Raw genomic sequence first — 23,030 nt, 5'->3', positions numbered from 1 at the left:
ACCCCCGTGCCCTTCCCAGCCCCCATATCTGCACTCCCTGACCCAAACACCCACCTCGGGACCAACAAGCCCCCTCAGCCCCCACGCCCACCCTATCCCCCAGCCCCTCTGACTGCGACCCCCACTCCAGGCCCTACAATTCTCCCCACTCCGACCCCCCGAGGCCTTACAGTCCCCCACAGCAGCGCCCGCCTCAGCCCCTCACTCCCTCTCACCTCTCCCCGAGGGGGCGGATACCCCGCAGACTGAGTGACACCGCAGAAGAACCAATCGCGGCCCGCCTTTACACCCCCGGCCCAATGGGCCAGTTTCCACCACCAGTGGGCGGGGCGACCAGCTCGGCCCGGGTGCTCGGGGCGCGTTGCTAAGGAAGCGGGAGGCGGGGAGGGGAGGTAACGGAGAGTGAGGCGGGTGGGCGCTTTTCCTTCTCATTGGCTATGAGAGGTGCGGCGGGGCGGAGCTTCCGGTGGGGAGAGCGGAAGCGCCAGTGGGGTGTGGGGCGGGAGTGCGCGGCGATGGGGGCCCGGGGGCTGGAGGCGGCGGTGGAGCTGGCGCCGGGCGATGCCTGTGGTGCGGGGCGAGCGGGCCTGGGGGGCCCGAGGGTGGTGGGGAGGTGGAACTGCAACTGGATCTGCAGGACCCCAGTGACAGGAGGGACTGAGGACCCCTGAGGGTGGAGAGGGAGGGACCGGGCCTGGGGGACCCCGGAGGCTGGGCGAGAGGGGACTTGGCGTGGGGACCGGGGGCAGGGAGCTGTGCAGACACTTGTGCCGTACCAGGTGCCTGGTAGTTCCTGGAGGGCAGGGCAGGACACTTCCCTTTCCCCCCTGGAAGGGGGCAGGAATCCCTGATGCCTCCGCAGCGCCCGGGAGGGTTGAGGAGGGGCCGGTGTCCCCGGGTGATTCGCACACCGCTGGCTGCCCGTCAGCGGAGAGCTGGGCAGCTGTGGGAACTGAAACTCTGCTGTCCTACTGAGCACGCCCACATAGCGAAAGTGGGACCAGGCGATGTTCAGAGCTGACTGGGATATTAAGCTGATACATGCCTCATCATTGCCCTTAAGCTTTATTAACCAGGCAAGTTGCCCTACGTTCTGATTCTGGTAGACTGGAGGACAATTCTTTTAAAACTTGTGATTTGTTTCAGAGAGCAGTACAGAGAGAGAGCCTGTGGTGATCCTTCTAGGTTGGGCAGGCTGCAAGGACAAATACCTGGCCAAATACAGTGCAGTCTACAGTCAGAAGGTGAGTAGCTTCTTTATATTTTAATGACACTGTCATACAGCGCTCTGAGACTCTACCTCTTTTCTGCATGTTGGTAAAATCATTCTAAAGCCTCTTTTGGTCCAGGGAGTCATTGGGAGTGAGTGGCGAGTTCTCTTGTCATTGAAAGCTCCTTGCCCTGGCAGCGTTATCTAACAGATGCTGATGGCATCTTTGTGCGTACAGCTGAGACAAAAATACTTCCTCGAACAAACTATCTGCCATTGTGTGAATCTCTGGAATATTTTAAGGCTTTTAAAGCTGTGAGATTATTCATCAATGACATGATCTGTATTAGGTTGCCAGACAGGTAAACCTGCGAGGAAAGATTATGTGTTTGCTGCTCTCTAAGAGGCCATAGCACAGGCTTGGCAAGGCCAGGCTGGGAATGACAGAGCGTGTCAGCATCTGTCACTCCTTTGGCTTTTGCCTCCTGTGAAGAGAACTCATCTAAATGTTGTAATCCAAATTCATTTTATTCTGTCTGTGGAACAGGCATCCTATGATAGTCACACCTCCTCATTAGCAACTCCTTGTCTTTGAACTAGAAAGGTCTGTCCAATTCCTACTTCCCTAAGTTATGATATTTTCTTTTCTAGTACTGTTGTTTTTACTGGAATGACCCCAGCTTGTGGTATTGGGACCCAGTGAAACATGAGACTTTTTTGGGCCAGAATACAGGATCTTGTATTTATCCAAATCTGTTTCAGCTATAGGTAGCAAAGTCTGTACGTTAACAAGTCTATTCTTAATGTGTAATCCAGTGCAAGAGTCATGAATTGGCTTGTTCTAGGGAAGAATTGTTAAGTGACTGTTTTGACTAAGAGATGCTGCTGGTCAGATGAGGAGCACATTACATGGCAGCATGCCAACTTCTGTGAAAAATACTTTTCTATCAGAAAGATGATAGGAATGGGGAAGGAGAGAAAGGGGTTTGCTAGCTCCCTAGTGAGGAAGTGGCTGCAGCCATGGCAAGATGGCGTAAAATAGTTTGATTTAAGAACTTGATATCCTCTCTTCTTCCTAGTCCACGCTCCAGAGAGCTCTGAGTGGAAGGGCTGTCTTGATGCCTTTGCCTGGTGATTGGTGGTGCACAATGTCAATGAGTTTCGGTGACAGGAAAGATGTAAAACATTTATAAATATAGTTCCATCTGCTCTATTTAGAAGGCAGATCTCATTTGAGATCCTGTTTTCCAATTTACACCTAAATGTAAGGCCTTAACTGTAAAGGCAGTTGCTCGGGTGTACTTGCCTACTCTGTGTAATTTACAGCACAGCCTAAATGGTTGTGGGGTCTCTTTCTGTTCTTAGGGGTGCACCGTCATCCGCTACACGGCGCCTTGGAGGATGATATTCTTCTCTGAGACCTTTGGCATCAGATCCCTCCAGACCCAAGCCAGGCAGCTCCTGGAGCTGGTCTTTGACTACAAGATTGAAAACAGACCGGTTCTTTTTCACATTTTTAGCAATGGTGGTTTCATGCTGTACCGTTACATCACTGAGATGCTCCACACTCACAAGCCATTCAAGAACCTCAAAGTAGCGGGTGCCATTTTTGATAGTGCCCCTGGCAGAAGAAACTTGATAGGAGCCCTTCGTGCTTTGGCAACTGTCTTGGTGTCCACAAATGTGCTCCTCAAGTATTTCCTCTTATTTGCTTTTGCTGCTACAGCTGTGGTTCTGCGGATCCTACTGTACCCGTTGACCAGCTTCATCCACAAGGGCCACTACGATGCCCTGCTGAATGCGCCCTCGCGGTGGCCCGAGCTTTACCTCTATTCCCAAGCTGATGCCATCATCAAGGCCAGCGATGTGAAGCACATGGCTGACACACGGCAGCAGCTCGGTGTCTCTGTGAAAGCTGTTGACTTCTTGGATTCAGCTCACGTCAGCCACATGCGGGCGTATCCCATCTATTACCGCAACCTCTGTACAACTTTCCTCTCTGACTGTCTCAGGGCCTCACCTCATTAGCGGCGTAATGACTTCCAGTGTTTGCCTCTGCTTTGCTCGGCTCGTATGGGAAACGTCACCCCCTTTGTGTCTTTGAAAGGAGGAAAAGTGGAGACTTCTTAGCGCCTTTTTTTTTTTTATTTCACCATCTGCAAGTCCGAAAGCCTCCAGGCTGGCCTTTGGGCCAGCCACGTCATAGCAGAAAGTAGATATGGATTAATTATTAATTTAAAGTACTGAACTTGAAATGTGGCGTGGTTGAAGTTGATGATGTGCTGTACTAAGGTGTCACAGACCAGAATTTCACCTGGAGTGTTGTTTCTTCATGTGGTGTTCTCTGTTTTTCATGTTGTCTCCTTGTCCTTGATGTCCAATGCGTGCATTCTGTTTCCTTGTACTGATTTTACAATACAGCTCTTCAATGTCGTTGTTGTTTTCCTCTCTGCCATTTCTTTTATCTTGCAGTGAGCAAACAGAAGCAGCTCTGCAGGACTTCTATCTTCTTTCGGTGCATGCCAGCTCTTGTTATTCTCCTTGTTTGGAGATCAGGCCCGGAAGCTGAATGTAAGACCTGGAAAAGGCTTGTGCCAGGCAGTATGACCAGGTTGTCATCTGGTTCCATTGAAGAGCTGAGACTAAGCAGTCAAAGCTGTGATCCTTAATGGGAGCTCAAATGTTTGTAGAAACTTCTGTGCTCTTCAACCAAAAGATTTAAGTTAACCTTTTTGAATGTGTCTTGTGTTTTGTTTCCCTTCTTTCCAGTCTTTTGTGTGTTCTCCCGAGTAGTTTTGTTTTCTTGGAGAACTGTTCTTTTATTATCGTGTGTCTTTGAGCAGCCGATACTGTGCTTCTGGAAATGCAGGGAAACTGGCACAGCTGTAACCTAAAAGACCTCAGCAATAGCAAGGTGGAACTGCAGAGAAAAATGAAACTGTCTCTTGGAGCTATGATTTATAGTGGGTGTTTCTTAAATCACTTCCAACCCACAAATGGCCATGAAATTCAACATTTTTCCCCATAACGTTCTCTTCAGATGATTGGTCTCTGCTGTCCATGCGGCGTGTACTAGTAATACAAGAAGTTAATTCCCTCTACCTAGTGAAAAAGTAGCTTGTTGTGCTGCACTTCAACCATGTTTGGTCTTGTTTATTTGGGGAGAAGTCAGGATAAAGACAGAGGAGAGCCTGCTAATGACATGTTTATGCCATGCCACAGCATTGCAAGCTAATTAATAATGTGGTGGATAGGATTAGCCAACTACATTCCCAGTCAAAGATTCCCAGGAACAGGCTCTGGAGAGCTGTGGGCCTGTTTGAACATGGGGCTGCCTTTGAGAGGTAGGAACACAAAAAGCAGATTTTTACAGATGTTTGGTTTGCTGCCTGTGGGCTGCTGTGCTTGCCTCGCCCACCCTTCGGGTGCTGTCACCCACAATTACAAAGCACTTGCTGTTCTGATTTGACATGCAGAGAGAGAGGTCTCTTGGGAAGCACTACAATAATTCGTGAATTTAAAATGAGAACTAGAACACCCCAGAAATGGCAGCACGAGGTGAGTTGTGGTCAGTGGCCAGAACAACTGTTTTTAGCAGGCTGGTGTGGCAACGCTTATTTAAAGCAAAGAATAACCCAGCATTGGGCGTGGCTTTAAAGGATGGATTGAGGTGTATGGGATAGGTGAGAATTAACTGAAAAGGGGCTGGTGGCCTTGTTTGTCTTCATTTTTCAAGTGAAAACTGGTTCCAGGCACAGGAGGCCTCATTGCTCGGCGTCCAGTCTTCTGTAGGTGTGATCTTAGTTTCAGCTTCTGCTGTGCAGATGAGCTGTGAGGGTTCCCTGCGGTAAGATACCCTCCAGCCTGCTGCTTTTCATGGAGAAATTCTTGTTCCTAGGGGTTGAACCTGTGAAATCCAGGCATGGTCCCCTATCCCCAGAAATCCCATCAGAGATCTGCCAGCTTTTTAAAGCAGGCTCCTGGTTTGTGCTGTCAGTGCCGTATTTCCTGACCTGCGATCTGTTCGACTACCTTCCTGGGGAGCTGGGCTGTGTCTTCTGAGCATCCAGCCTGTTTGTGGCCCTGCAAAAACTCGTAGGCAGCAGAGGTGATAAAGGTTATTTAACTAGCACTTGCCTTCATGCTGGTTTCTGCGGGTTCGGTATTTACAGAACAGTTAAACACTCCATAATGCTTGCCTCTGAATTAATACAGTTGTGCCAGGCTGGGAATCTGCTGTTCCTGTTTATTGCCCTGGGTGCTGGACTTCTGTTTGAGGACTTGGGCTGTTGTGAAGTGTTGCTGGCAGGAGCTGGAGCTAAACCTGGTGTCCCTGTGCAGTGGGACAGCGAAGCTTCCTCCGGGAAGAACTTCACAGGTGTCAGCTACACCCTCAATCCGCATCCACCTCCCCAGCTTCACCTCCCCACCACGGGATTGCAGCTGCCCCAGCTCAGTCCAGCTCTGCTCCACTCCCCGCTTCCCAGGGCAGTGGGCAGGGAGCGAGTGCTGCCTGCTGGGGCTCCACAGTCAGAGGTGCCCCGAGCTTTGCAAGCAGGAACCAGCTCATGGGCATTTCCACTGCTGCAAAACTGACTTGAAATTGAGGGCTGGTTCGTGTACATGCTGCTCTAAGAGCGGCGAGGGTCTTGAGAAAGCCAGTGATTTACAGTCATCAGCACCCATCTTCGGGGTAAGTTTTGTTTTCCATGTCACAGCAAGTTTTAATGATGATTATTATATCATGCGATATATTGCCCTCTTTTTTCCTATACAGCATGTATGCTTGCCCTCCCTCCTGCCCCTTTCTGCCCTCTTTATTTCTATTGCTTGTTATTTGAAACAGAAGGTTAATAACTTGGAGCCTGAAGGCACACAGCCAAGAACTGATCCAAGCACTACTGGATTTAAAAAATAAAACCCTGCCTCAAACCCTTAATCCTTGCTAAACTGTCACAGTTTGGTGCAACGTGTGTTCCTAAAGAGCTTCAGCCTAAACACTGAAAGCCAAAGGTTGGGATATCTTGGCAAATCCAAGTAAATCTCTGAGGCAGGCTACAGGAGGGGTATTCCAGATCCAGTCTTTGAGAGGAAAAATGCAGCATCTCATCTCGTCTCATGGGCAGGGAGTGGGATGTGGCACCAGCAATCTCTGCCTGGGGAGCCCGGAGCTCGTTTTCCTACAGTCCAGCCCTCGGAGCAGCGTGGGTGAAACACCACCAGCCGTGGGAGAGGAGGATGCCCAGGGACCAGCTGCTGCCATTACGCATTTCCCAGCTAGGTGCATTTTGCAAAAGCACAAATTAACCCTCCCTCAGCAACAAAAACTTTGTGTTTCCTGCGGGGGGGGGCTGGCTGCTGACTTGCTGCCCTGTACTGCCTTCTCCCAAGGCAGCAGTGATGTTGCAGGAAGGGTTTAGTTGTTGGTCAGGGTGGTTGGGTGCTGGGCTGCTGCTGGCAGGCAGTGGGACAGTGCCCTGCAGCACTGGGAGACACCGTGGTGGGGACCCGGGCAGCCCAAGGGCACGATCCAGCCCAGCCAGGGATTATGTTTTGGAGCAGGGGGGAGAATCTTGCAACATGAGGAACTGAAACCAAGCACCTGGGTGAAGCTTGAACTGTGTCTGCACCTAGTAAAGGTGTTTTAAACCAAGTCTGCGGTTGCCATTTGTGTGTTGGGACAGCAAATAGTGTTGCGTCTTTGTGCATGGTGGGAAGTTGCATACGTGTGAGGCTCTGCCACTGACGGAAAAGTGTGGATGGCTTGAAATGGAAACAAGCAACCCAACCCCATGTTCTGCTTCCTAGAAATAGAAGCAGGGAGGTGTAAGGCTGGTATCCACCGCCCCGTGGAGGTGGTGGAGGATGGAACGGGCAGAGGGCGGCTGTGCCAGCCTCCTCGAGGGCAGCGGTGGCCGGGCTGGCTGCGATGCTGTGACCCGGGAGGGAGCGGGACTCCACGAGATGGCAGCAGGTCCCTGCTTTCCTGCGTGGAGAAGTGGCCAGTGCAGGAGACAGCAGCGGCAGATGCTGGAGGAGATCCCAACAGTGCAGCTCAGCGCTTCTGCATGTCTGAGAGCATCTCCTGCAAAAAGTCCCTTCTCGAGGCAAGGAAGAAGACCGGCAAGAAGAAACTCCAGGGCCAAGAAAAAGAAATGGTGAGTTAATATGGAACAACATCTAGCCTTAGAGCTGCCTGCCCCTAGAAGTCGTACTAGATCCTATTTCTCAGCTTTGACTGAATGCTAAAACTGAAAATCTAACGGCAGGAACAGCTTTACTGCCTGCCCTGCATTGGCAGGCCGGGTCGTACCACTTTCCCCTCCATCACCCAGAGAGGGCTGTCTATTTTTTAAGCGAATCTGTGCAATGTTGTAGTTGGACAGATGTTGTGGTAGAGACGGACAAATGACATAGACCAAGGTCTTTCAGGATGAAAGTAGTAGATGCCATTTATTGCCACAAGTGCATTTTTATACAGTTTTACCAATTCACGTGTCTCTTCACTATTGGTTACAAGTTACAGCAGTAACATCTCATTGGCTGATTTTGCTATCATTAATATTACTCTTCTACTCTCTTCTCTCTCACAGGTACATCCCTTCTCTCTCACGGGTACACCTTAATATCTCCAGATACTCCTTTACTCCCATCTTTCTCATGGGTAGGCCTTAATATCTTCAAGGCTGATCTCTGTTCCCATGCCCTCCGTCAGGGAATCCACGGACCCACTGTAGTCCTCCACAGACAGACCACGGTCAAACTTCTGGAAACCCTGGTGAATTAGGTCTGTGGAGCTCCCTTGGGTTCCTTTGTAGCTCCCCAGCCCTGGGGAGGGAGCTGAACTTACTGCTGCTCTCTGGAAAGGCTGGGAGCACCACCTGGCACACAGGACCGGGGCTTGGCGGGGCAGATAGGAAATAGTGGCTGTGACCCCTGGCTGTGCTATCCTATTTGGGCCCCCCAATGTACCCGCTTTCCTCAGGCACCCCTTGACAGACCATACGCACCGCTCTTTCATCCAGCCCTGGACATGGGGAGGCAGGGGCTCACTGGGCAGCTGCTCACTCTGCCTGCCCGGCATCCCACCATCCCCTTCCCTTGGAACTCAGGTCCCCATCCTCACATGGCTGCACACCCATCCCATCTCCTGGCTGGAGAAAGGCCGCCTGGAGAGGGCTGGGGCGGGCAGAGGGGTGCACGGCATCCTTCGGTCACCCTCCCAAATTCATGGGGGCTGGGGCGGGGAGAGCTTGGGCAGCCCTTGCCCTCCTCAGGTGATGAATGAGCTGACAATAGGGTATTGATAAGGAATTAACCTTGAGCCCTTCTTGCTTCAGTGTCAATAGAGCAGGAGCCAAGTACACACATTTGATTGGAAATCTGTGTTTGGCCTCTGCCGCCTTGCACCCGTCGATGTGCTGGAGAGACGAGAGGGGGATGAGAACTGCTCCACTGCCCCCTCCCCAGCACAGACCCCCCTAGTGAGTCCCTCTCGGCTCCCCCAGCTGGAGTTGACCACGGGTGCCTGGCTCTGTGGGGCTGCAGCAGCCCCTGTGCCCCCCACCTGGCATGTGGGCATATGGGTATCAGGGGCCCTAGTACCCCAAAGGGCCTGGGCCCATCTTGCTGCAGCCTCCACTCCGAGCAGTTTGTTTAATTAAGTGTTTTGCCTAATGGGATTGCCTCATTTCCATAACAAACTGGCGGGCTGTCATTAGGTGGGCTCCCTCATTCATTACTGTTAATTAGATATGGATCCCCCAGAAGGCGGCGTGGGGTGATGAACGAGGCCCCTGACACACGCTATTACACATTAGCATTTTCTCAATACATCCGATACATCACAGCCCTCTGCTTCCTAAAGATATTTTAAATAAAATATTAGCAGCCTGCTGCAGAGCGGGTGGAGGGGGAGAGCGGGAGGGCTCTTGCCCCTCACCCTGGCCTCAGGCCTCCTTTGGGCTGAAAGTGGACCGGCAAGCGGCTGAGATGCCCTACAGCTCCCTGCCAGCCAAAGAAAGGCCCAAATCCACCCCTTTTCCCATCCTTACCAGCACAGATGGAAAGAGGTCCCTGACATCCCAGTGCCCCCCGGCTCCATCAGCCCAGGGAGCCTCCAGCACCCCATCCCCAGGGGATGCAGCTGTGGGGAGGGGTCTGAATACACCCCATCAACTCATCTGCAAAATATTTGTAAACCAAAAGCGTCGGCGCCAGCTCCACGCCGGGGGGCACCTGACCTCCACCCCCCCTGCCCCAGCAGCCTCCTAGTCCCTGCTGTTGGGGGTAACCCTATACCTTGCTGGTTGTCCCTAATGCAGGACATATAGATCTGTTGGGGCTGGGCGCCTCCTGCCCCCAACTAATGCAGCTGATGAGACTTCATTACTGGGGGGGGGTGTGGCCTGAGATGTGCCCTTTGCCCTGCCCTTCTGGCTCTAAGTGGGGGAGACGAGTTGGGGGACCCCATCCGTGGTGGGGCAGAGATGCATTATTGCATCCCTGCATCTGTCCCTGCACCCCAAATAGGACCAGGGCTCCCCTTTGGGACATTACCGACATCCAGGGGCTGAGGCTTATGGGGGAGGGGGTGTCTCCTCTGCTGCCTCTCGCCTGTGAAGGGAAACACAGAAAGGCAAGAAGCACCCAAGAAGATTTATACTTGTTTAATTAATGTCAAATGTAGTTTACAAACGGGAGTGACAAGTACCTCTTTGTATAATATACACCGACACACAATCATTGACACACCGGAATATCGCTTTGTGCAACTGGGATTCTTTGGGCAAAGACAGGTAACTTCAATAGTTCTTTTTTTTTTCTTTTTTTTCTTTTTTTTTTTTTTTTTTTAAATCATTTAAACTCGTTACAGAGGAGCGGAAGTGGCAGATGTGTGTTACAAACCGGGATGTCTCTCTCCTCAGCCTTCCCCCTGCAGCCCCCATCTTCAAAACAGGGGATGGCTTTACAATTATAATAAACAAAAAATAAACCCCAAAACAAAGAACCAATGACTAGTTACATACGGTTTTACACACAGGTAAACAGAGCACATGGCTGGTCCACAACACCCACCAGAAACCCTGGCTCCCTCCTGGGCCTATTTCCAAGGAAGGGCTGGGGTTTGGGGGGTCCTGCCCTCTTCCCCTCCTGGCTGCATCTGAAATCCACCCACTGGACCCTCTCCAAATCCATCTCTGAGATCCCAGAGCTGACACCCAGACAGCCCAGCCATGTCTCCCCCACCCCGCCTCCCAGTTTTTCCCCCTTTCCAAACCCAGCCCCAAGCTCTATGTGCCTGCCCTTCCCCTGCCCCAGTGCTGCCCGGCCGCAGGGAGACCCAGCGGTGACAGCCCATTGCTGCAGCCGCGTCCCCTCCCTGGGGAGACAGGACCCTCCTGGGGTGCCTCAGCCTCCTCTGGTCCCCAGGAGCTCTGCAGGGATGTGCCCCGAGCAGGGAGGGCTGCAGCTCTCCCCTGTCAGAGGTCACCATGCTGCTGAGAACTTGGAGACCCAGGAAACTCGCGGTTAAGAATTAAGAATTGCTGCCTTTTTCCAACATGTTTACGAAATACAGCTCCTTCAATTTTTTTTTTTTTTTTAGGTGCAGTGGGATCCTTCTGAAATCACTCCTGAGATGCCAAGGGCAGCAGCTGCTTGCTGCAAAACAGCATCAAGCTCAGGGCAGAGAAGTGATGGTGGGACTGTCACTCCTGAGGCATCCTGCCGCCCCAGCCCTTCCCTCTCCAGTAACATCCCAGCAACCCAGGGTTGCTGGAGTCCCAGCTCCAAACCCCTCATCCACTGCTGTTTCCAGATTGTCTTAAAATGTCCCAGTCATGTTGTGCTGTGAGGTGGGATCTGCTTGGAATGACCCTGTGGGAACAGGAGGAGATGAGCTTCCCCATCTCCCTGTTCTCTGGTTTCGGGGAGCTGGGGCAGGGCTGCTCAGTTTGGGGCTGGGAGAACTCAGGACATGGGGTGTGCGTTCACCTTGGGAAATGGATCAGCATCTGTCTCTTGGGTCCTGAAAATAAAAAAGACAATAAAAAAAACCAGGCCAGATGGCAGCTTTGGTTAAGACTGAGGATACAGAAGACAGAGACAAGCATGAGGGACTGCATGGAAGAAGCCGGGGCAGTAGGGAACCTCTGGATAGAAGCATCTCCACTCACCACAGCCTGCGGGCAAGCCCTGGCGGTGGCTGTGGGGATGAGACAGGGCTGACTGGCTCTGCCCTAGTGCCAAAACCCCTTTTGCAAAGCGCAGGCTCCGGGAGAGCAGCAGCTGGGGAAGCCAGCGCAGGGCAGGGCTGTCACATCGCCGCCGGGCAGCGCCAGGGCCGGCTGCAGCCAGCTCTGCGAGGGAACTACCCGAGCCCAGCCGGGCAAAGCCACGAGCAGGGACACACCGTCCCCTGCCATCGCTCCCTGTGCCCGCTGCTTCCCCGCCGTCCGGCCTCGGCAGCGGGAGTAGCTCAGGTATCCTTGGCCAGCAACTGCTGCCTGGAGGGAGGAAAGCAAAGCAAAGCAAAGCAAAGCAAAGCAAGGCAGGGGCTGTGGCTTTGGAGGAAGCAGGAGGGGCTCAGCGCAGGGGTGACAGCAACTCTGGCCGGCTGCCGCCCTCCAGCTCCACACCGATTGCCCCTTCCCCGGCTGGGAAATGCAAAGGGGGCTGAGGCAGATCCCCCCGCCCTGCCTGGTCCCCCTGGCGAGGAGCTAAAAGCCATGTCTTTCCAGGGATAACGATTCTATTATAAATAGCCCCATTAGCTACAACTAATGACAAAAATCCACCTCCTCTACTCCCCATAAGTTCTGTAAGTTATGGGCAATGCTACAGCCATTACTAAAAGCTGTTAACTTCATATCTGAATGAGGAAATATACACCACAGAACATTAAACCATTTATATTATATATATGTATATATATACTTTTTTTTAAACTAATGACTTTAATGCCAAAACTTTGCTGAACCAAGAAAAATATGGGTTTAATGTTCTCTGCTCATTTTTTTTTCTTCTTTAAAAAAAATACAACCCAAAAAAATGAAAGGGAAACTTATTAGTATGTAATGTTTGAGTCTATCCCATTTATACACAACATTGTAAACATATATAATCTATATTACATGTGCTTCATTTCTGCCTGGGTGTGGTTTTTTTCTTTAAACCTTTTTTTTTTTCCTCACTAGAACACCACAAAAAACCAAAACAGAACCAAACCAAAAACCAAACCAAAACAAATAAAAACAAAACCATAAAACTGAACAAAGAACACAAGTTACAGGTTATTTAACATCTTTCTGTCAAGGGTCCCTTCCCCAGTCTCCTGGGAGCAGAGTGGTCAACACCACAGTCCAAAGGAGGGCTCATGAGCCATCCGCGATGCAAAGCCAGCTCCAGGGAACGGGTGGATGGGGAATACTGGTTTTAAAAAAGGGGGCTTCACAACAAAGGGTTTGGTTTTGCCCGCTGCAGCTGCTGAACAAGGTCTCAACACGCGGGACCTGGGAGCCGAGGCTCCCCACTGCTCCTGTATCCTCGAGTCCATATCTGGAGTCTCTGGTTTGTTTGTTTGCTTTTTCTTTAAATTTTAAAACGTCTTTTTTTGTTTGTTTGCTTTTTGTTGCTGTTGTTCTTCTCCCCCTTGGTGTGATGAGCTGAGCCGAGTATCTGGGTCCCGCCCTCCTGCTGGGTCCTTCATAAGTAGATGCGCCGAAGGTCTCCAGGAGATGTGATGGTGTTACACTGAGGACAGAGCTTCTTGGCACCCTGCAACCAGCAGATGAGAAGAACAGTGTGAGAGAGCGAAGGAGGACAACCCACACAACGCTGGGGGGGCCTGGGGCCTCAGGGGGAGCAAGGCCACCCCCCTTCCTCTCCAGACAGGGCCAAGCCCTTCCAACGTTGGGCACAAGTGGTTGGAAGGGGGAGCCCCAACACCTTCCTTGCCCACCCCACAAGCCTCTCAACCCACTCTGGTCCCCGGCACGAGGCAGCTGGGCAGGCAGGAGCTCCGCGGGAGGCTGAAACCCAGAGCCAAGACTTGTCACCAAACTCAGCAGCTCCACAGAGAGGAGTCTCTGCAGCTCCCCAAGCTCCCCATCCCACCGCACCGTCACCACTGGCTGCCGGCAGATCAGCTCCTTTCTGCTCCCCCTGCTCACTGCAGCCCGCCCCGAGCCAGCTCAGGTCATCGTGCAGGCAGAAAACCAGCCCCACCAGAACCAGTGCAGTTTTCAGCTGACTGAACTGGTTCATGGTTGGGGTTGGACCACCCCTTTCAGGGCAGCAGGCTGCGGGACTGCCTCAGCCATCCTGTGAAAGCCCCAGAGCTGCTGGCATGAAGGAACCCCCCGTCCTGAGCCCCCCCAGCCGCAGAGCTGAGTCTGTTCTGCCAAGGTGAGCTGAAACCGGTAAACTGTGAACTAGGGAGAGGTAATGGGCGGCTGACATGAAGAGAACATGAAATAAAACGAGCACTGATGTGCCATCTGTCACTAAGCCTGACAGCAAGAGGGTGTTAATAAGCCTCAGAATCAGGGTCAGCCTAAGCCGGTCATCATTAGATTGGCAGATGTGACAGTCAGTTGATGGGAAAAATGACAGAAAGATGTCTCTGCTGTGAGGCAGCCTCCTGTCTACAGCAGCAGCAGCGTAGGAAATTGGGATGCCCTGGCTTTCAACACCGATCGCAGACTCAACACGACCTCCCGCTGCACAGAACTGAGCACAGGCTCTGTCTGAGCACCCTGAGTTTTGCTCGCTGCTGTCAGACAGGCCCTTCCAGCAGCTAACGCCCGGCGCTCGGCAGGACAAGTGAGCTGACGGAGATGCAACGCGCCGTGTGAGAGCCTGCCGGCTTGCATGGGGCTGGCTGGCAGGACTGACGCCGCTCGGTTCAGCGATGCTGCCGCCCTCCCTGCGCAGGGCTTGTTTCAGCTGGCAGGACGTGGACTGAGCGACAGGGCAGGACAGTGACCTGCCACACTGCTACCTGCATTTGGGGACATCTCTAGCAGAGGAGCTGGCACTGCTGCTTACAAAAGGCAAGTGTCCTTAGAAAAGGTCCTTCCTGTTCTGTGACAACACCTGTGAAGAGAGGACAGGGGCTCCCTGGACTAAGGAGAATTTGGAGCAGAGTGTCTCAGGTACAGAAAACGTACATGGGTGCAAGTAATTCACAGGGATGTCACTCCAAAGAGGTGCAAGTCATGTCTGCTCTGCAGTCTTGGGTACTACTGAAAACCCCTGCAGATCAGCTTCAAACCAGCCCCCTCCCTGCTCCCAGTGCACATTATTCCTGGTAGACATGGACTCTGCAGGTTTGCTGTTCCCTGAGCTTTGGGCTTGTGAGCAACCAGGCTCCCATTTGACACCCTGTGCTGTGAGTGGCTGAGGAACCATGGGAACTTGCACCTGAGATCTAAAACAGCCACACACAAAGTCCCGCTGAACTAGAGTTGAACGAAACACATCACAGACACCCAAGACACCTTGGACATCACTCTCAGGGTGAGTGACAGACTGGCAGTGGGACAGACCACTGGTGGTCTGGATGGTGGCTCTAGTTCTGGTACCGATGACTGTGGGCACGTCCTTCTAGCTGCCCGGGACCTATTTTATCCTCACGCTAACTACTGTGCCTGTTTAGATTTTCAGCTTTTTGGGGCAGGGACCATCTCTCTGTGCCTGTGCACTGCATCAGGCAGCCCCGTCCACCCATCTTCACAGAGTGGACTTGGCATACTGGATTCTGGGAAGAGCAAGCACAAACCACAACTAGAAAGAAATGCGTAAAACCCTGATGAAATTGAAAACTGCAGTGGACTTTAGCAGAGCCTATTTATAAAACATGCCTCTTCACTGGTGCTCAAGACCAGAGCTTTGGGTCTACAGTATTAGAAAAGCTCAAGCTCTAACACTATATGTTCCAGTAAAAGCTTCCTGCAGCAGCTACAACCCGTAGGAGAGAAAAATCTAAACACCTGCCCTTTCTGCCACCTTTAAAGCCATTGTGGGCTGGGCTACATAGCAGTGCTGCCAAGGAGGGGCTCACTAATCCGGATGCAAATGCCACAGAACAGCCTGTTTCAGCTGAGCGCCTGCTCAGGCCTGCATCTCCACAGTCCTAAGAGGCACCTGTTGCATCTGGTTGGCCTCTCGGCATCGTCTTTGTAGCTGGAGGGTCCCAGGGGCAGCGGCAGGGAGATGCTGAGGAATTAATTCGCAGTATGTTGTTAAAGGAGCAGCAGCTGGCAGCTGCCCCTTGGAGCTCTCCTGTGCGCCCTGACAAGCAGAAGTGTGCCTGGGGACTTCAGGCATTCCAGATACGCCTCATCCTGAGGTGAAAGATGAAGTAAAACGCTTGCTGCCACCTAAACCCATGGCCTTCTGTTCCTCAGTGCTCCTGTGTGATGCTGAACAGCATTTCAGCAGTTACTTCCCTTTAGCTCCGCTGAAGTTGGAGACATTTGGCTGTACGTGAGTGGGGAGGAGCACTGAACTCCCTCGAGTCCATTTTTGCTAAAAGCAAACCTCAGCTGCTGCTATCTTGCTCTCTTGCATCTCGTGCTCCGTTCTGGGATTTGGAGATGGACTGAGACAGCTGCGGGCAGATGTGCGTGACCCTCAGCAAGGGCAACTTCACTAACAAAGACTAGGCAGCTTAACGTGGTTAATTTTGTAAGGACAGACTCCTGGAAAGCCACTCTGCCCAGCTCTCTCCAAAGGCCGTGTAGGTGCTCACTGTAAGCACAAGTCCCCTGCACTCCGCCCACAGGACGGCAGAACAAGCCTGATTAAACCCTCTGCAGCTTTGCTCCCCTCTTCTGCGCCAAAGCAAGGTCAGGTTTGCAATTCCTTCACACCACAGGGAAAGGGAAGATGGGTGGATTTAACCTGCCAGACCCTAGGATCTCTGTCCCAGAGATCTGCTTTCTGCACCACACTATGGTGGCTTTTGAGGGAATCACTCTCCCCACCTAAGGCTGAGAGCTGCACGTGGGCAGCTGGGGCCAAGTTTTCAACCACACCAGAAGGCAGAACTCAACCACGTGGAGCTTGACCCATTTTGTGCAAAAAAAATGGATTGAGGGCAGTGGTGGATGTTGCTTCACCTGCAGGTGGGAAGGGCAGCTCATCTTGAGCTCTGCAGCCTGGGTACAGGGAGGGAACAACAGCATCCTGGCACATGGCACACCGGGCCCAGGTCTCTGGGTCTCCCTATTACTTATTTTTGGTATTAAACAGTTCAAGCAAAAATAATGACTTTGGACCCTTGGGGAAGCCTTTTTAAAAAATTATTTTTATTTTTTAATAAAACTGTTATCTTCCACAGTCCTGATTTTTTTCTTCTTAGATTGAAATTCCCTAGAGTCTTGTTCCTTACATCTGACTTTTTGGTGTAGGTGTACAACATTTATTGGCACTAGCATTTAAGCTCTCCTCTCTTGTAGAGAGGCACATAAGCTTGTACACACACACATGCTGGCACAGGCACAATGAAAAAGCATTTGCTCCCCCACTGCTCACCTGCCAGCTGGGGTTACTAAACTTTTCCCTTGAAATAAAAATGCTGTGGAATAATAAGTCCCACCTGTCAGCCATTTCTTTCTTTCTTTTTTTTTTTTTTTTTTCCCAGGTCCTCCTGCTCCTTTCATCATAGCTTCATGGAAAAGCCTTGATGTGTTATAGCTGCGTGTGCTAGAGTAAAGGCCACCTCAGCTTTTCCATTATAAACCCCAGTTTTGAGGGGTTTATAAAACTCTGCTGCAAGAAGTTTGCTCCAGGGCTGTTAGAAAGCAAAGAAAAGGGGCTGGAACCAGGATGGAGTTTATTTTTTCTCCTCCTTTCTTAATTAAAATTTGGCAAGTGATTGATCCACAATACAGGCTAATCACTTGGGGTAGTAGTTTGAAAAATACATTAACAAGAGCTGAGATGTTGAGAAGTCGTTAGGGCTCACATGGTGCCAGGAAGGATTGGAGTATTTCGTCTTAAAGTTTCCTCTTAAAAAAAAATAGCGTGACGTCTGCTATAAATTGGCTAAAGCAAGAAAACTCAAAAGGAAGATTTAGGCACTTCCTGCTGTCCTGTGGGTCTAAAAATGGGTAATTTTCAAGCAGAATATGCCACCAGGCACAGAGAATAAAGAGACACACACACAGAACAACTTTGCCTACACAGAGACACTGTGAAACCTGGGCTCAAACCTTCCCTGTTTTATAGGAAGGAAAGCCAAGGCAGAGAGGTGACAGGAGGGACCCAAACCAAGAACCAGCTTCTGCCAGGACAGGAATCGAACTCCAAGATCCAATTCTCAAACAAGATGAGAGTCTCTTTTCCCCACGCCTGCACACAAAGCAGCAACTCTGAAGAACTCGGAAGAACTCTGCCAATGCTGATTCCCAGAGAAGCAGCCGCTCACCACTGCTGTTGTGGGGAACCTCCAGGTAATGGGGTTAAAGCAATCAGGAGAGCATCCTTTTTCACAGAACCTCCTCAAAGGGTGGAGCTCACCACCACACGTTGTTGGAGGCCAAAAGTGAAACATGGTAATACATAACTGGACAACCTCATGGCAGATTGGAATATTACGAAGGACAAAGTTCAGCATCCTCCATGCAGCTGCTGACTCGGGAGGTTCCTATGTTGCTGGAAGCACCCAGAAGGATTGCTCTGTATCTGCGCTGTTTCTTACAAAATTATTCCAGTCTGCATGGGATATCCAGTATTATAGCCTAGAAAAACTGACACCACAGATATAAATGTGTCAACTGCAGAGCATGCATATCTATCGATGGATCCCTTTGAAGCATATTCTGTGATGAAGAATGCTTTTTAAAAGTAATTTTTTTCCCCCTGCTCTTGCAGTTGTCATTTTCAAATAAGTCCAAGACAGGCAAGTACAAGCCTGGGGTCAGCAAATACACATAGGAAATGCTGGATCTGGCTGTACAGGCAATGGGGGAAACTCAGCAAACGGCACTTGCCCAAATAAACCTGCCCTGTTTCAGCCCCTGCATTCCTGCACCCGCCAACAGCACCATCCACTGGCAAACAAACACCTGACTTGGCTTTTAACTTCATTTACTTTGTAAGGATGGATACCAAGGTTTGGGAGATCACAGCACCACAGCTCTGAGGGATGTCAAGAACTCATCGACCCATTCCCCTGGCAAGATCACCTCAATCTGAATTACTGCTAATGGATAACCATCAAACCTGCTCTCACAAACCTCCAAGAATGGTGAAGGACCACCAGGGATGGTAAAGGACCGCCTAACCAAGCAGCTTCTGTTGGAGCTGAAGCTCTGGCTAACTCAGTGAGCACCATGATCTCGGTTCTCTTAACCCATCTCTGGTGTCCCTTTCTGTGACCCCAATCTTTCCTTCACGTTAGTCCAACACAGCAACAGGAGACAGAGGTGGAGTCTGCTCTGGCGAATGTTTCATCCCCAGAACTTGGAGCTGGTTCAATGCCCTGAGCTCTAGTACAGCAATACCTAAGCTAGAGAGTCCAGCAGGCATTTGTAGAATTGGTCTTCTCCTCTCTCTTAGCAACAGAACAGTCATAGTTTGTAATTGGACGTTAAGAGCCAAAAGTCCAAAAATTATATTTTCAGAAAGCCTAAGCACTTTAAAGATCAGTGCCCTAGAAAACATCGAAGTCACAGGGTACTAGACATGCTCAGATAATTGTAGCATATCCTAGAAAATGTCTAAACCTTAAATCTTTTAAGAAATACTTCGCCGCCTCTGGTCCATAGACAGACGTGAGCATCAAATTTCACCCCGTCTTCAACACCCTGCAGAGGTTTAGAAGTGCTCCCAGGCACTCTGAGCCGCGAGTTCCAGGGCCCTGCTCAATACATGGTCCTCCCTCCCTCTCTCTCTCACAGACACACTCACACTCTAATTCAATATTAGATCTCGGCTGAGCGTATAAACCACAGGCACTCAGGAGAAAGGGGACTTTTCACCAGCAGGGATGGCAGATCTCCAGAACGTTCAAAAGGGGCCGGAAGCCCGACACAAGCCACCCGCCCCAACTCCTATTAACTCCAACAAATTGTTTATTGCACAACAGAAGAAAAATGTTGCCCCTCTCCCCCAGCCAAGTCTTTCCATGTGTGCTACATGCGCAGGCTTCCTCCTCCCGCCCCGCCGGGGAGCCAGCTCCGTACCCGGGGAAAGGTAACGGCGGCGATTATTACACACACTATCCCACAGCTCCTCGCTTGTTAAAAAAAAACAAGAGTCTCTTTTGTGCCCGAAATAAAAGGAGATACCTTAATTAGAACAATGCAGGTTGGTGAGCATTAAACACTAAGCCCAGCTGCTGTATGCCATTAAATTCATAAAAAAGGAGGGGGGAAGGAGGGCAGTCTTAACGAGATTACACACATTGACTTTGATCAAGACACAAAAGCACCAAGGCGTTCCAGGGTTTTTATTGCTGTCTTCGGGCTACATTTTAATGGTTACATTAGAAACATGCGAACACAGGCTGGGAGATTTTTTTTGAGACGGGAGAGGGAGTGCAAGCATGCCTTGTGAAAAGGCCTGGTTTAATAAATTGGGGGCTGCAGGGAGAGGCTAGAACTGGGGAACACATGAGTAGCCATTTATTAATTGCTTCCCCTGTGCAAGTGCCAAGTCCTAACATGATGTCTTGCTGGACCATTCCCACCCCGCCTGCCTGGTGGGCAGAAGAGCCGTGTGACAGCACATGGCCAGCTCCATCCCCTCTTCCTCATGGATATTTAGTGGGGAGAAGCCTCCCCCTCTGCAAGGGTAAATGCCAAGCCCCGAGCACCTGGAGTGGGGTTTCCCACTTCTCATGAGCAGCCGTGACCGCTGTACGTGAAACAAAGGGGCCTGACTGAAGTCAAACCAAGTTGCTGCTGAGCCTAAGAACAGTCTGAAATCGATGCCACAGGTTTACAAGACAACTTGAGGCTGCTGGGAAGAGGAAAGGACAAAGACTTCAGAGTAAAAAAAAATGAAAAAGAAATTAGTGTTTCATCCTCCGCCTGTAGCACTGCTGAAGGAGAAAATTACTCTTCACTTAGCAAAGGTGGCAGAGCACACTTTCATCCAAACACCTCACAGCTACCTACCCACATATGTGTCTTTTATAACATACTGCTAAAATGTTTACAAAAGCTTGTATAACCTAAAGAGTGACGGGGTGTAGCTGAAGAGCTATAAAATACAGCCCAAGGGATAGCCAAGTTATTGAGTTGCTATTAGTACTCAAGCCCACAGGCACTTCACCGTCCTGGTAACTTTTCTTGGACAAGACTTTTAAAAGGCAGGATTTAAAGGAGCACGATTGGCTTAATCGTAATTCCAAGCACACAACGTGTTCTATAAAGCAGATTTTGTAATGCCTTACAGGAACAGTTTTTAGGAGTGGCATTCCCTTACATTTTTTGCAACCCAACACAGTATCATCTTGCTAACAGGAGAACTAGAAAGCACAACTGACTATTTTCTACTCCCCAAAGTGAGCAAAATGAAAGCTTGAAAATCAGTTGCACAGGGGACATTAAAGGCTGATTATAAAGCCCACAGTTTTAACAAAGGCAAGGAAAACAGTTCATTTAATAACACATTAAATTTTAACCTGATGTCCTTTAATACATGTATAAATCACTACTGCACTGGGTTCACCTATTCAATATTCAAGGTAGTCCCCAATCTTCCTAACAGAACAGCATACACTTGAAAACTGCTCAGTGCTATTTCAATAATCTGAAAAATATAGATTCATATTCATAAAAGCTCCTTTCCATATCATCTATCCTGAAGATGATTCCCTTTGCTTCAGGGCAATATTAGGTTTCTCAGAAGCCACTCATTCCATGAAAACTCAGGGGATTTGGCCTCCATTCTCACAGCTTTACCTCTCTGCATGGATGCCCCACAGGAAATTACTGTAAGGCAAGATTGTCCCTGTCAGGCGAGGTTGTCCCTGGCTCCTACACAAGCAACGTCTGTCCCCCCAGTAGCAGTGGAGCAAGCAAAGGACAAGACTGCACTTGAGTCACGACGACTCAAATGAAACTCACTCAAGCCAATGTTGCAGCAGGGTGATAAACAGCAAGGATTGGGAAGTCTGCATGCACAGCATTCAGATTGTTTAAAATAAAGCAAAAAGCAACTTTCCCCGTGGTGATTTAAATCAAGTATCCCAGAAGAGAGGAAAAAGTCTGTTAAGTCAACAAGAGAGTAGGCAAGAGCCTCACCAGAGTCCGCAGCCAGCATTCTTCACAGTGCACGTGCCAGCACTGAATGGAAGTCAGGGGCATTGTGTAGGAGTCCTGAGGAGAAGAAGCAAACAGGTTATTTCCACAGCAGGGATCTACTGATTCTTTGCTCCCAACCCCATCACAATGCCTTTCTTTGTAACATTGTCTTGTATTTTGTATTACAAAAAATAAGTTTGTATAATACTTAAGTTTGTATTTTTGTAACGTTAGCACAGTAGAGGCAGAAAGTCTCCTGCAGTCCATTCTTCTGGCTTCCCGGGGTTCCTGTTAGAAGCCCATAATCCACTCAAGTGGTGACCTGGCTCAGCACAGTTATCGCAAGAGCATCTGAAGTTGCTGTGGCCACCTGCCATTATTCTCATCAGAAAGGTCACCGCATCATACTAAAACCAGTGACAGGGTAAGATTAACCCTTATCACAACTCTTAGCTCTGCAGGAACAGCTTAACTACAGACCAAGAATGCTGCTGCTATTTCAGCAGACATGCCTTCTCTTGAGTATCTTCTGTCATTGTTAATAAACCTCTGGAAATCAGCAGCAAGCTGTCGGCCCTTCTGTGAGATGAGAGATGGGGACTGCACTCCCACACCTCCAAGTCATGACAGCACTGTGCATCCAGCTGAAGTTGCAGAAGGAGCCTCTGCCAAGCAGAATTTTCTCCCGCTATCAGTAGAATAAAAACCTAACAGGAGATGCAACACTTTGCAGGCTCACACCATCAGAGGGAGCTCCTGCCCTTCTTTACAGAGGCCACAGCATCACCACTGAGCAAGCAGGACATCCACAACTTTTAAATGCTCAGGCAACATTCCTGTTCCCCAACCATACAGTGGGTCTCAGATCACAGATTCTGCTCCCTCCTATGTTCATAAATCCACAGATGCAAGAAGAGGATGCTGGTATCTGGGAGTATTCTATACGAAGGCAGGAAGTCTTCCAAAACTGGGGCTTTCTTGCCTGGTGCAGATGAACAGCTACAAATATCAGTACGACGATGTAATGCATACAGAAATTTCAATTGCTAAAAATCCTAGTAGGTTTTTGGAAGGCTAATTGGTGTACAGGGACAAAGAAGAGTTCCCTGACTCCAGCCCAAAAAGAAGAAAAGCTTCTCCCCTCCTCAGCAAAGATACCAAGGCATTTCTGATTCATTACCACAAGTGGAATGCTACTCACCATGCAAATGAGACATTTATAGCGGTCCCCACGGGAAAGCTGCCTTTCTAACTCACGGACACGAGCCTTTAATGCTTCGAATGTTGTCACTGCAGAGTCTTCTGTAATTCTGCAAAAGATGATGGAGAGTGAGCATCACTGAGCACACAAGATTGTTAAGAGTTCAGGGAAAAAACGATTCTGCAACAGGTGCCACACAGGAAATGGCAGCATTCGAACTAATACATCCACCTTGTGGTGAAGAGGAGTTCCTGAAAAGCCCAGCATTTAGTATCCTACTAAACACATCACGACAGAACACAATGGGGCTGGAGCTGCCAACTTAACACAGAGGAAGTTTCTGCAAGACACGGACATT

General features: G+C 50.1%; 2 protein-coding genes across 3 annotated transcripts in view; one reads left to right on the top strand and one right to left on the bottom strand.

Annotated features, from left to right (window-relative positions):
• Positions 1-508: 508 nt before the first annotated feature.
• TMEM53 (transmembrane protein 53) lies at positions 509-4,347 on the top strand. The gene is made up of 3 exons (XM_065657190.1): positions 509-570; positions 1,147-1,244; positions 2,576-4,347. The coding sequence occupies exons 1-3, from the start codon at positions 516-518 to the stop codon at positions 3,236-3,238; spliced, it is 816 nt and encodes a 271-aa protein (XP_065513262.1). The 5' UTR covers positions 509-515; the 3' UTR covers positions 3,239-4,347.
• Positions 4,348-9,863: 5,516 nt separating this feature from the next.
• Positions 9,864-23,030, bottom strand: part of RNF220 (ring finger protein 220) — a 223,684-nt gene continuing 210,517 nt past the window's right edge. For both annotated transcript variants that reach the window (XM_065657825.1, XM_065657823.1), the window contains 3 exons: positions 22,673-22,781; positions 21,472-21,546; positions 9,864-12,988 (listed from right to left, as the gene is read on the bottom strand). In XM_065657825.1, coding sequence (XP_065513897.1) covers positions 12,917-12,988; positions 21,472-21,546; positions 22,673-22,781 — 256 coding nt within the window. In that variant the 3' untranslated portion in view covers positions 9,864-12,916. The remainder of the gene's footprint in view (positions 12,989-21,471; positions 21,547-22,672; positions 22,782-23,030) is intronic.

The sequence above is a fragment of the Caloenas nicobarica genome, chromosome Z (assembly GCF_036013445.1).
Source record: "Caloenas nicobarica isolate bCalNic1 chromosome Z, bCalNic1.hap1, whole genome shotgun sequence".
NCBI classification, from domain to species: domain Eukaryota; kingdom Metazoa; phylum Chordata; class Aves; order Columbiformes; family Columbidae; genus Caloenas; species Caloenas nicobarica.
Note: the sequence above shows the minus strand (reverse complement) of the source record. Positions and strands in the feature narration are given on the sequence as shown.

Excerpts from the sequence above, each read along its gene's own strand:
- TMEM53 (XM_065657190.1), top strand. The coding sequence starts at position 516 with ATGGGGGCCCGGGGGCTGGAGGCGGCGGTGGAGCTGGCGCCGGGCGAT. Across the intron at positions 571-1,146 it reads GGCGCCGGGCGATGCCTGTG|AGAGCAGTACAGAGAGAGAG; the intron begins GTGCGGGGCGAG and ends GATTTGTTTCAG. Across the intron at positions 1,245-2,575 it reads GTGCAGTCTACAGTCAGAAG|GGGTGCACCGTCATCCGCTA; the intron begins GTGAGTAGCTTC and ends TTCTGTTCTTAG.